The sequence below is a fragment of the Mycteria americana genome, chromosome 21 (assembly GCF_035582795.1).
Source record: "Mycteria americana isolate JAX WOST 10 ecotype Jacksonville Zoo and Gardens chromosome 21, USCA_MyAme_1.0, whole genome shotgun sequence".
Lineage (NCBI taxonomy): Eukaryota > Metazoa > Chordata > Aves > Ciconiiformes > Ciconiidae > Mycteria > Mycteria americana.
The window spans coordinates 4,960,908-4,971,352 of NC_134385.1; the positions used below are offsets into that span (position 1 = coordinate 4,960,908).

Here is a 10,445-nt window from a genome sequence, read left to right on the forward strand (position 1 = left end):
TGCGGCCCTGGCGTTTTCTCACACCATCGGCCTCCGTTTGCTACGGCAAACAGGTTTTCCTTAAGCTTTGCAGAATCCTCCCGCCTCCTCCCCGCTACGAGTCCCACCTCCAGGCTGGGGGGGGGGGTGTTGGGGGGGGGGGGGAAGGCTGAGTTGGGGCTTTTAATTTTTCATTATTAATTTCCCATCGACGCCGAGAGGCGCCGGGGCTCGCTCAGCCGCCCCCAGCATCGCCCCCCGCGCTCCCTCGCGCTCTCCTGGAGCTCTGCACCGGCTGAAGCCGAGCCAGGCTGCCGATAGGATTAATTCTGCATGACTGCCCATCTCCGCGGGGGGATCTAAGACCCTCAGGCCTGCAGCAATCTTTAAAATTCCTCCAGCCCAACTTAATTCCCTCTTCCTGCAGAGCTGGCGCATCTGCTGCAGTCAGGCACGGAGAGAGGGAGACAGAGGGAGAGGGGGGGACGCCGGCACCCAGGACCGCCGCGGCTCCGGCGCCAGGCGGTGGCCCTGCTATGGTGGTCGCGGTCCTGAGTTGTCACCCTGGGGTCTCCCAAAGCCACGCCGGTCACCCGTCCCAGCCCCGCGGGTGGTGGCACAAGGAGAGGGTTTGCGCTGGGGATGGGGGAAACTGAGTCACGCCGGGGCAGCCCTGGGGACGGGGGACGGACGGACGCAGCCCCCTGCGCCACAGCCCTGACGTGTTGTCACCCGCCCCCGGCTGGGACTCCCCGAGCCAGGAGGCTGACTTAAAAATGGGGCTTTTTCAAACAACTATGGGCTCTGCCTCTCTGGGGGGGGCCTTGTTCAGACCCCCCCCACCCTGCTCTCACCCTCCGCAACCCCAAAGGACAGACCCCCGGGGCTGGACATCGTCCGGGGGCGCTCAGGGTCCGGGATCCCTGGATTTTGGGACGGCTCATGGAAACACAGCGGCTGCTTGGGAAACAGCCCCGCAAAGCCCCCTCCCCGGCCTCTCTCCCAGGGGACAAGGACCCCAGCGTCACCCGGGGGGCTGCGCACACCCAGAGCCGGTACCGCGGGACACCCCGCCCGTGCGAGCCACCGCCAAACAGCAGCAGGGCGAGGAGCCCGGCCAAGCCGGGGGTGCTCCCCCCCAAACCCCCGCCATGCACCGCGGCAGCCCGGGGACGGTGGCGTGTCCCCACGCTTTGAAGGCTCAGCCGCCACCACGCCGAGGCTGGCAGCCGGCGGGCAGAGCTAACCTTCAGGGGGGCGGCGAGGAGAGGCAACGGAGGGAAGGGGGGATGCAGCCACCAAATTCCAACCCCTGCCTGCACCCACCACCCGGCAGCACGGCCACTCTCCCGAGGTGTCGGCAGCTGCCGGACCCAGGAGAGCCGTCCCTCTGCCTTCTTGCCTGCAACTTGCCCGGCTCGCCTGGCAGCCGGGAGGAAGGCGAGGAGCACAGCCCAGCCCAGCTGCCGGTGGAGCTGCGGATACATGCATTTAAATCACTTATATCTTTACTTTCTCCTGCGCTGGCTGTGAGATGGGCTTTTTTTGCATGCGTAATTAGGGGGTGGAACAGATGGCGGAGGGTTCGTTTAAAGTAATGCATCCATTAAAATAACCTTCGCTGTCGGGGACTGCGCTCCGACAGGGGCCTGTTTCACCGGAGGCGGGGAGGGGGGGCTTTGTTCTGCAAGGAGGGGGATGTTGGACTTTGGGAAGGCGGCCGGGGGCCGGAGCGCACGCTCCCTCCGGGATGCATCATCCCGGATCGTGGGATGAAAGGGGCGAAGCTGGTCCGGATACACCGACCCGTATTGCCACGGATGGATCGTGCATGAGAGCTGGGGCCAAACTGGGACCAAACTGGGGCCAAACTGGGGTTGAAGGGGTCCTCTCCGGGGCTCAGTTTCCATAGCAATACGATGGCAGTGAGATGGCGGGGACGCAAAGCCCAGCCAAGGGCCAGCGGCCAGCCCTCCGGCATCTCCCAGGCTGGGGAGGATGCCACGGGGCGGGCACGGTCCCTGCAGGGACCGCAGGGACCGTGCCCGCCTCTATCCCCCACCCACCCTAGAAACCGAAAATAGGCTGGAGGAGGACATTTCGCCTTGCCACGCAGCACCAGCCGCCTCTCCTGTTTCAAACCCCGGGTTCCCGGGAGAGGCAGGAGGGCTTTGTTCAGGCACCGGAGGAGCAGAGGCCAGAGAAAGCAGGAGTGCCCTGCCAGCTCTTGTGTTTCACTCCCGAGGAATGCCGGGGAGGGGAGGGGAACGCTGTTCCCCCCGCCCCGATGGGCGCCCGGCCCGGCTGCAGGGTGCTGAGGCGGGGAGGAAGAGGAGGGAAGGGCGCAGGGATGAAGGATGGGGAGGCGGGCGTCGCGCGGATGCCGTGGTACCACCACGTGCGGCTGGGGCTGGCAGCGGGTGGGCTGGGGGGGGGGGGGGGGACGACGCACACGATGACACGCACCCGGGGTGGCACGGCAATGGCGAGCACCGCGCTCGCTCGGTCGGAGCGGAGCAAATAATTCAGAGCGAGAGCAAATATGACACCCCTGTCCTGGAGGAGAGGAGAAGACCCCGCGGGTACCCCCCAAATTTGAGGGCTCCAGAGAGGCAGACGGTGGGGAAGGGGCTGGGGAAGGGCGAGAGCAGCAGCGAACCCAAAGCCATCCATGCGTGTTCAAATATTTAGTGTGCACTTGCTAAGGTGCTTCTGCTGCCTTTAGGGCATCTCTGCGTTTGAAGCATCGGAGAGGTGGGAACCGGGGGGGATGGGGAGCAAATGCCAGGGCTGCACCGGAGGGTGGGGGGTTCTCTCCTTTCCAGCCGGGCTGGGGGGGCCCGAGGCTGGCCCCCCGCCCCGGCACAGGGAGCCCAGGGAGCGCTGGCACAAGCTCAGCTTCGCCCCGAGCCGTGCAAAGTCTGGCCCCTGCCTCGCCGCCTCCTCCACGGCCACAGCCCCCAGACCCCGCGGGGCCGCACGTCTCTCCCTCCTCCTCCTCCTTCTCTTCCTCCTCCTCCTCCTCCTCATCCAGCCCCTACTCGCCTCACCGGCACCCTGGGGTGTCCCCAAGCACCGGCGTGGCCCGGGGGACAGCCAGCGGCTGTGACAAGGCGGCGGCTAATGCCAGCAGTGGGACGGGGCCGCTGCTCTTGCCAACGCCTCCATGTCCGGTGCCGGGGGCAGAAAGCGAGACGCCGACGGCAGCGGCGGTGTGCCAAGGGCAGCGACGGCAGGCGCTGGGGCAAGGGACCAAGGGGACACGCAGGATGGCGGCGATGGGCTGGGGGCTGCCGGGGAGACGCCAACAGCCAAGAGGGGATAGCAGCAGGACCCGGACCGTGGGGTGACGGGGGTCCCCAGGCCAGCCAGGGGAAAAGCCCCTCCGGTTCACCCTCCCTGGCCCCGAGCACGCGTCGAGGAGGAGCCGCCGCGCCTGCCGGCCGAGGGACACCGGGCTTCGCCCCGCCACCGCTCGCACAGCCCCGTCCCCATGCCGTCCCCCGGCTGCCGAGCCCCCGCTCCGCCACCCCCACCCTCCCGCTCGCTGATCCCCAACTCCCCCGTCTCATCCCCGTCCTCTCCCCGGCTCCCCTGCCATCACCCCCCTATCCCCCCGCCAGGCCCCCGGCACGCCGCCCCTTCGCCTCCCCCGGCGTTTCGGCCGGTCCCTTTGGTGCACCCCAACACTCCGACCTCTTCCCGCTCCCCAGCCGGCAATCCACCGGGAAGACCGGTCCCAAAAACCTTCCCCGCATCCGCGCCAGCTCTGCCAGCTCTGCGGATCTGGGGGGGCCGCGGGCCGGCCCCCCGCTCGCCAAGAACAATAGCGCCTTGTTCCAGCCCAGCTCCGTCCTCTCCTGCCGGGCTGCAAACACCTCCCTGGGCAATGCGCTGGCCACTCTCACCTCTACGTCTCTCTCGCTGTTTCCCAGCTCCCTCCTGACAAATCCCCGTTCCCGATCGCTTCTCCTCCCCGTGGGTCCATATTAAGCTACATTCTCCTTTCAGCTGGGTGGAAAACAGCAGTAATAACCATGTGGAGAGAGCCGTGCCCCCCACCTCCACTTCCCTCCCACTTTGGGGTTCAAATTTCATTTCAGCAAAAAAGCTTCCCCCGCCTCCAATTTCTTCCCCCAAACCGAGTCGCTGTCGTCTCGTCTGATCTCGGCAGGGGCCGTATGGATGCTCAGCTCCTCCTGGTTCAGGATCTGCTGCCAATCTGGACCTCGCAAACTGGTTCTCACACAGCTCCCGCCTAGCACCTCCCTCTCGGCATTTATTGTCCCTCCTCAGCCACCCAGCCCCAGCTTGCTCCCTGCCACCCCGCTCCCTGCCGCTCTGCTTGCTCCCTGCCACCCCGCTCCCACGTCACCTGCTCCCTGCCACCCTGCTCCCATGTCACCCGCTCCCCGCCACTCTGCTCCCTGCCACCCTGCTCCCCCTGCCACCCTGCTCCCCCTGCCACCCAGCCGGCGACGCATGGGGTGCCACACTCCCCTCCTGCCCCTGCTTCTCCTTGGGCGCATCCATCCCAAACCGAGCCACCGAGTTTGCTGGGCGAGATTTATTCCCAGCAAATTCCCGGGGGGCCAGTGGGGCTGGCAGCCGGCGGGGAGCGGGGCGGCCCCATTGCCTCCAGCCGAGCAGCCTCCCTCTCTCCCGCAGCTGAAGAGCTCATCTCCCTCGCCCAAGGCACTCTGTCCTCCTCCAGATATTTTAGGCCCAGGTTTTGCAAGGAATGTACAGGCGCCGAGCCCAAGCCGATGCGCTGAAGTCAGCAGGAGGCGAAGAGTGTGCGCGGGGCTCGGGGCCCCGGGGGCGGCAGCGGCACGGGGATGGGATGGGATGGGGTGGGATGGGGTGGGATGGGATGGGATGGGATGGGATGGGATGGGATGCTGCTCCCTCCGCCTGGAGCTCGTTTAGCGGCGGGAAGGGCAGAGGTTGGAGCCGGTGGATGCCAGAACTGCTTCGCTCTCCCTGCGAGAGGATCAATACCACATTTCGCCGCTCCCCCGTCTCCCCGCATCGCGCCAGGCCAGGCTGCAGGGCGTGCACGCCCACGCGGGGTGGGCTTTGGCGTGGGAAGGGGGGGTCCCCACCACCGTCTGTCCCTGTCCCCTTCACTGAGGGGGTGTTTCCGCCACGGTGGCACGTCCCCTGCCAGCACCTGCCCAGACCCACCATCACCCCCCAGCCCCACAAGCCAGCCCCATCCCTGCGCACCAAGCCCTGCCTGCAACACGTGCCGATGCCTCCCGCTGACGCCCCCTCCTCCCTGCCCGCACCCCACTCGCCCCCCCGCGCCCCCATCCAAGCACCCCGCCGCAGCCCATCCGCCGCGGCCCCCCTTGCCATGGCAGCTCATCACACCTCCCAGCCCAGCTCGGTGTCCCCGGGGGGGCTTCGCCCGGCCGCAGAGGGAGTCCCCGTCATGGCGGCACACGCCCGCCTTGTCACGGCCCCGCTGGCACGCAGGCATCCTACGTGCTCCAACAGGTGAGCCCCCGGGGCAGCGTTCCTGCCTGGGCCAGGAACTGTCCCCACCGGGCAGCCGGTTTGCAGGCATGTTCCTTCCCAGCACGTCCCTCCCTCCTTCCCCTCCGTATCCAGCCTCCCTCGGCCGGCGAAAGGGGGGAGCCGACAGATTTTAATGAGCTCCCCGGAGGCATCGCTCTGCACCCCCCCCCCCCCTCCCGCCTCTTCCCGCGCCCGGGAACCGATGCTCTGAAACACAACCCTCGGTGGCAAGCCTGGAAAAAAACCACAGGGCACATTTCCCCCCCCCTCCTTTCCCTCCTCGCCTCCCCCAGCTTTTTGCTCTCCTGCCGATGCCAAAGACCCAGCCGGGCTCTTGTGCTTTCACTCGCAGCTGCAGCTGCCGATTTTCGCTGTAAGCCCTTGTGCCTAGAAGGCCCAGAGCGAGGGATTCTGGGACGCGGTGATTGAAGACAGCACCAGCGCGGAGACCATTGCTCAGACTTTCCCTGTCTGTCGCCCCAACGCTCAACCCACAGAGAGGGAGGGGAAAAAAAAAAAGAAAAAAAAAAAAAGAAAAAAAAAAAAGGAAAGAAAGGGAAAAAAAATAAAAAGATGGAGAGGAAAAAAAAAAAAAAAACCAACAAAACGGACTGGCGCTCGCCCCTTCCCACCCACGCAGAGCGGCACGCTCCGCTGCGCCGGCACCGAGCGCCCCAGCCTTCGCCCGGGTCAGCCGGCCCACGGGGCCAGGGTGAGCTCCCCAGCCCCGCGACACCCCGACGAACTCCCGGCTGCTTCGCTTTGCAACGCTAAATCTCACCGCAAGCGCGCCGGATCCCTCTCACCGCGCAGCCCGCCGTAAAACTCATGGCGGGCACCTTAGCGGCACCCCGTTTGTTTCCCCTCTGTGTTGTTTTGAAGGAAAAATAATAATAACGCAGCTTTCGAGCCACCCTTTGCTGCACAGGGTAAATATCAGGGCACGGGTGCAAGGGGAGGCGATGCCGCAAGCGATGCCGGGTCCTTGTGCGAAGCCGGAACGCTCACCCGCGGCGGTGAGACCGTCAGGATGCACCCCGGAGCCAAGCAAACACCCTGGGCGCGTGCGACCACGTCCCCTCTGCATGCAAAGGTGCCCGAGGGAGGGGGTCCCCAGCGCCTGGGTGCGCCTGGGGAAGGTCCCACGGGACCAAATACCTGCCCTCCGGCACACGCGCCAGGCCAAGGCATCGCTCGGCGTGGGCCCCCAAGGTGGAGCAGGAACAGCTCCAGCCCGGACAGACGGACATGCAGCGGGGAGCGGGAGAACCAGGCTGCATCCCTGCAGACCCCCGTGCCGGCGAGAGGAGGGGGCCTGCAGAGCATCTCCCGGCCAGCCGAGCCCTTGCGCCCCGAGAACCGCCTCCGGCATCGCCGGCTCCCTGAGGACCACAGCCGGACCGCACGGCGCATCCCAGCTCCGAAGTTCGGCGGGCAGCGGGGCTGGGGAGGGGACGGCGGGGGGGACATCTGCAACGCATTCAGGGGCCATCCCGCATCCGGGCAGCCCGGCCACAGCCCAGCATCCAGCCAGCCGGCCCCGGGGGTGAGCCCTGCCCTATTGCCAGGCAAAAATGCCCCCCCCCCCATCCCGTCCCTCCTGCTCCCCCCCCCCGCTCCCGTTAACGAGCCCGGAAGAAGGAAACAGCCCTCCCCACTGCTGCCCTGTTTACCAAGAGCTGGTTCCAAGCACTCGGGAGAATAGCAGGAGCATTTCAAGGCCCTGTTTCCACTCGGCTGACACACACTATTTATAGAAGCCCACAATTCTCCCAGAGCTTTCCTCGGGATCTCAGCAGAAATAGCCTGCCCCGGGTCTCTGCTGCCTCCTCTAAGGAGGCCAGGGCAGCGCCGGCCCCCCCAGGCTTCCCGTAACCTTCCATGGGCTTCCATCGCTTCTCCTCCGCCGGCCACCCCACTCCCGGCACGTCCTTGGCTACCCCGTCCCCGCCACGGTGTCAACCCATCGCCTCTCCCCCCCCTCAAAACCCCGGCCATCTCCACCTCCTGCCGGATCGGTTCCCGGCGGGTGCGCGGTGGCTCCGGCGGGTGCGCGGTGGCTCTGGCCGGCGTCCGCTCGCCGGATGACGGAGGGAGGGAACTGGACTGTGGTTCACGGGGAGGGGGGAGGCTGGCGGCCAGGCGAAAGCCACCTCCCGCCTGACTGCATCGGAGCGCGGCGGAGCCCCGGGGGACTCGCACCGGGGATGGAGTTGGCCTATTCAGGTTACAGAGACATGGCAGAGCGGAATTTGGCGCCACGCCATCCCTTCTCCAGCCCCCCCCTCCCCGCCCTCCTCTTCCCCCCCTCCCCACCACCACCACCACCCTCCCCTGCAAATTCCTCAGCCCAGCAGGAGAAGCCAGTGTAAGGGGACACCTGGGGGGAGGCCTGGGGGGGCCCCGATTCGGACCACGCGCCCCCAGCGTCCGCCAGCGCCTGGGTCGAAAGCGAGCAAGCAGGATCCGTGCCCGTCGCCCCGGGGGTTCGCTTCTGCTCTCTGTCACGCCAGGATAAATCTGGAGCGACTCCACCGCGCGTCGGGGCTCACGGCGGCACACAATGAGCTCAGCCCGTGGCTTTCGGTGGCTGTTCTGGCAGCCACGGGCCGAGGGGCTGGATGCACGAGGCCACCCGGTCGCAGCCAGGGCCGCGTCCTCCCCGGCACGTAAACAAGCGGGGACCCAGGTGTCTCCACCTGCCCCGGCCTTGGGGACACCAAACGCGTCCTCGGGGTGGGCAGAGGGTCCGGCGTTAGCGTGACCCCGCGGGGTGACTCCAGTCCCTGCCAAAGCCGCCGGTCCCCTGCGGTCCCCATTGCCGTGCAAGCACCGAGGGGCCGCGCCGGGTGGGAGGGGGGATTTAAATCAGCTGATCGATAAAAACAAATCAGAGGGGGGATGACAGGCACCGAAGCGACAACCGCTCGCCGAGCCCCGCGCCGCGGACCACGCAACTTCGCCGGCGGGGCTGGGGCGAGCCCCCACCCCCCCCTTCCCACATCCCCCCCCGCGTCCGGGGCTGCCTCCCGCGGGCCAGCCCGCCGCTCCCCGGGGCCCGGTTGCCAGGGGAAGGGGGGTAGGATGCTCTGGCCCGGGGGGGGCCCCCACGTCCCCCGGGAAGCCCGGCTAACCCCAAACGTTGTTGACACGCTCCGCTCCGGCGGCGGCCTGCCTTCTAGCGGACAGAGCCCGCTCTGACAGCTGTCACTCAGCGCTCGCAGCCGGGGGCGGGGGGAGACGGCGGGGAGGGGGGGTGGGGGGGGGGGGCCGGCCGGGGGGGGAGGCGGCCGAACTCGTGGAGATCGCAGCCCCCCCCCCGTCGGGGGCTCGCCCCGGGCCCCCCCCCCCCCCTCCCCGCCCGCCCCTCCCCGCCCCAAGTGCCATTAAACTCCTGCAATTTGGCACCAACTCGCCGCGCAACTTCAGCGGAGGGGACGGCGGGGAGGGGGGTGGGGGGGGGGCCACGCCGCCTCCTCCCCCCCCCCCCCCCCCGTTCTGCCCGGAGGGGGTGTCCCGTGTGTCCTCCCCCCCCCCCCCTCCCCGCCTCCCAGCCCCACACAAAGGCGGGGGGTCCCCGGTACTCACCCGCCGGCTGCTGCGCTCCGAGCCCCTCGGAGCCCGCCCGCTTGGGGAGGCTCCTGCCGTCCGGCGGGGCTGCCTCCTGACCGGCCGCGGGGGTCCCGGAGCCCTCGGCACCGCTCGCCACCTTCAACGAGAGCATTTCCAGCGCCTCCTGCTCACATTCTCCCCAGGCAACTCCGCTCCTGCCAGCCCGCCCCCTCCTCCGTCCCCTGCCTGCTCTTTCCTCTCCGCTTTCCTCCTTCCCTCTTCCCCCCCTCCACCCCTCTATTTTATTTTTTTCCGGGCTTTTCTCTCCCCTCTGCCGCTTAGCTTTTTTTTTTTTTTTTTTTCTCCCCTCCTCTCTTTTTTTTTTTTTTTTTTTTTTGCCTCTTCTTTCCCCCCCCCCCCCCCCTTCGCCTCTCACACACACAAAAGGCAGCGGAGCGGGAGGCGGAGGGGAACCGACCTCCCCTCTGCGCCTCCGCCGCTCGCCGCCTGCGGAAAGCAAAGAAAGACACAGCGCAGCAGAGCCCTGGCTTGCCGCTGCCTCCCCCCTTCCTCCTCCTCCTCCTCCTCCTCCTCCTCCTCCTCCTCCTCCTCCTCCACCTCCTCCTCCCTCCTCCTCCTCCTCCTCCTCCTCCTCCACCTCCTCCCCCCTCGCTCTTGCCTTCTGCCGCTCCCGGCTTTGTGGGGGCTGGGATAAAAGGGGGGGAGCGGAGCCGGCGGCGAGGCGCGCCCTGCCCCTCTCTCCTCTCCGTTCGCGGCGGGGACCGCGGCTCCGCTTCGCTCCGCTGTCAGCGGCACGGCCAGCATCCGGCACCCCGGGGAGCCGTGCAGCACCGCCGGGGCATGCCGGGCCTTGTAGTCCTTCCTTTCTCCCCCCCCCCCCTTCTTTTTTTTTTTTTTTTTCCCCTCCTTCCTTTCCTCCCCCCCCCCCCCCCTCCGCCCCTCTTTCTCCTCCCCGCCGCTGCGAAGCGCGCAGGGAGGGGCGCAAACGGGCGCGCCTCCGTTGCGCGCTGCTTGGGGAGGGGGATACTTATGAGGGGGGGGCACCCCGGGGGGGGGGGGGGCAAACCACCTTCGGTGGTTTGCCCCCCCCCCCCCCCCGGGGTGCCCCCCCCCCGAGTTCCCAATGCACGGGGCATTGCTGCCCTCTCCCGGGTTGCACCCGCACTGCGCACCCCCCTCCCTGAGGTTGAGGGGGGGGGACACACACAGACATGACAGCCCCTGCAGCCCCCCACCACAATCCGGGGTGAACATCTTCATCACCTTCTCCATCTCAGCACCCCTGTGCCCTCACGCACCCCTAAAGAGCCACCCGAGCACCCCCCCTCCCTCTTTGGGTTGTTTTGTTTTTTTTTTCACTTTTAATAAAT

The 10,445-nt window shown here is 67.5% G+C and overlaps 1 protein-coding gene across 5 annotated transcripts in view; it reads right to left on the minus strand.

The window, feature by feature from the left end:
• AHDC1 (AT-hook DNA binding motif containing 1) overlaps nucleotides 1-9,933 on the minus strand; it is a 54,180-nt gene extending 44,247 nt beyond the window's left edge. The window contains exons 1-2 of one of the 5 annotated variants that reach the window (XM_075522190.1): nucleotides 9,734-9,933; nucleotides 9,091-9,211 (exon numbers count right to left, since the gene is read on the minus strand). Coding sequence is in view for 1 of the 5 variants with exons in the window: in XM_075522189.1 (XP_075378304.1) it covers nucleotides 9,091-9,226 (136 nt within the window). In the remaining 4 variants the exon portion in view is untranslated. Of the gene's footprint in view, nucleotides 1-7,506; nucleotides 7,614-9,090; nucleotides 9,321-9,494; nucleotides 9,616-9,733 lie in introns of those variants that run through there. The other 4 variants (XM_075522193.1, XM_075522192.1, XM_075522189.1 and 1 more) reach the window with 4 other exon arrangements.
• Nucleotides 9,934-10,445: the final 512 nt, after the last annotated feature.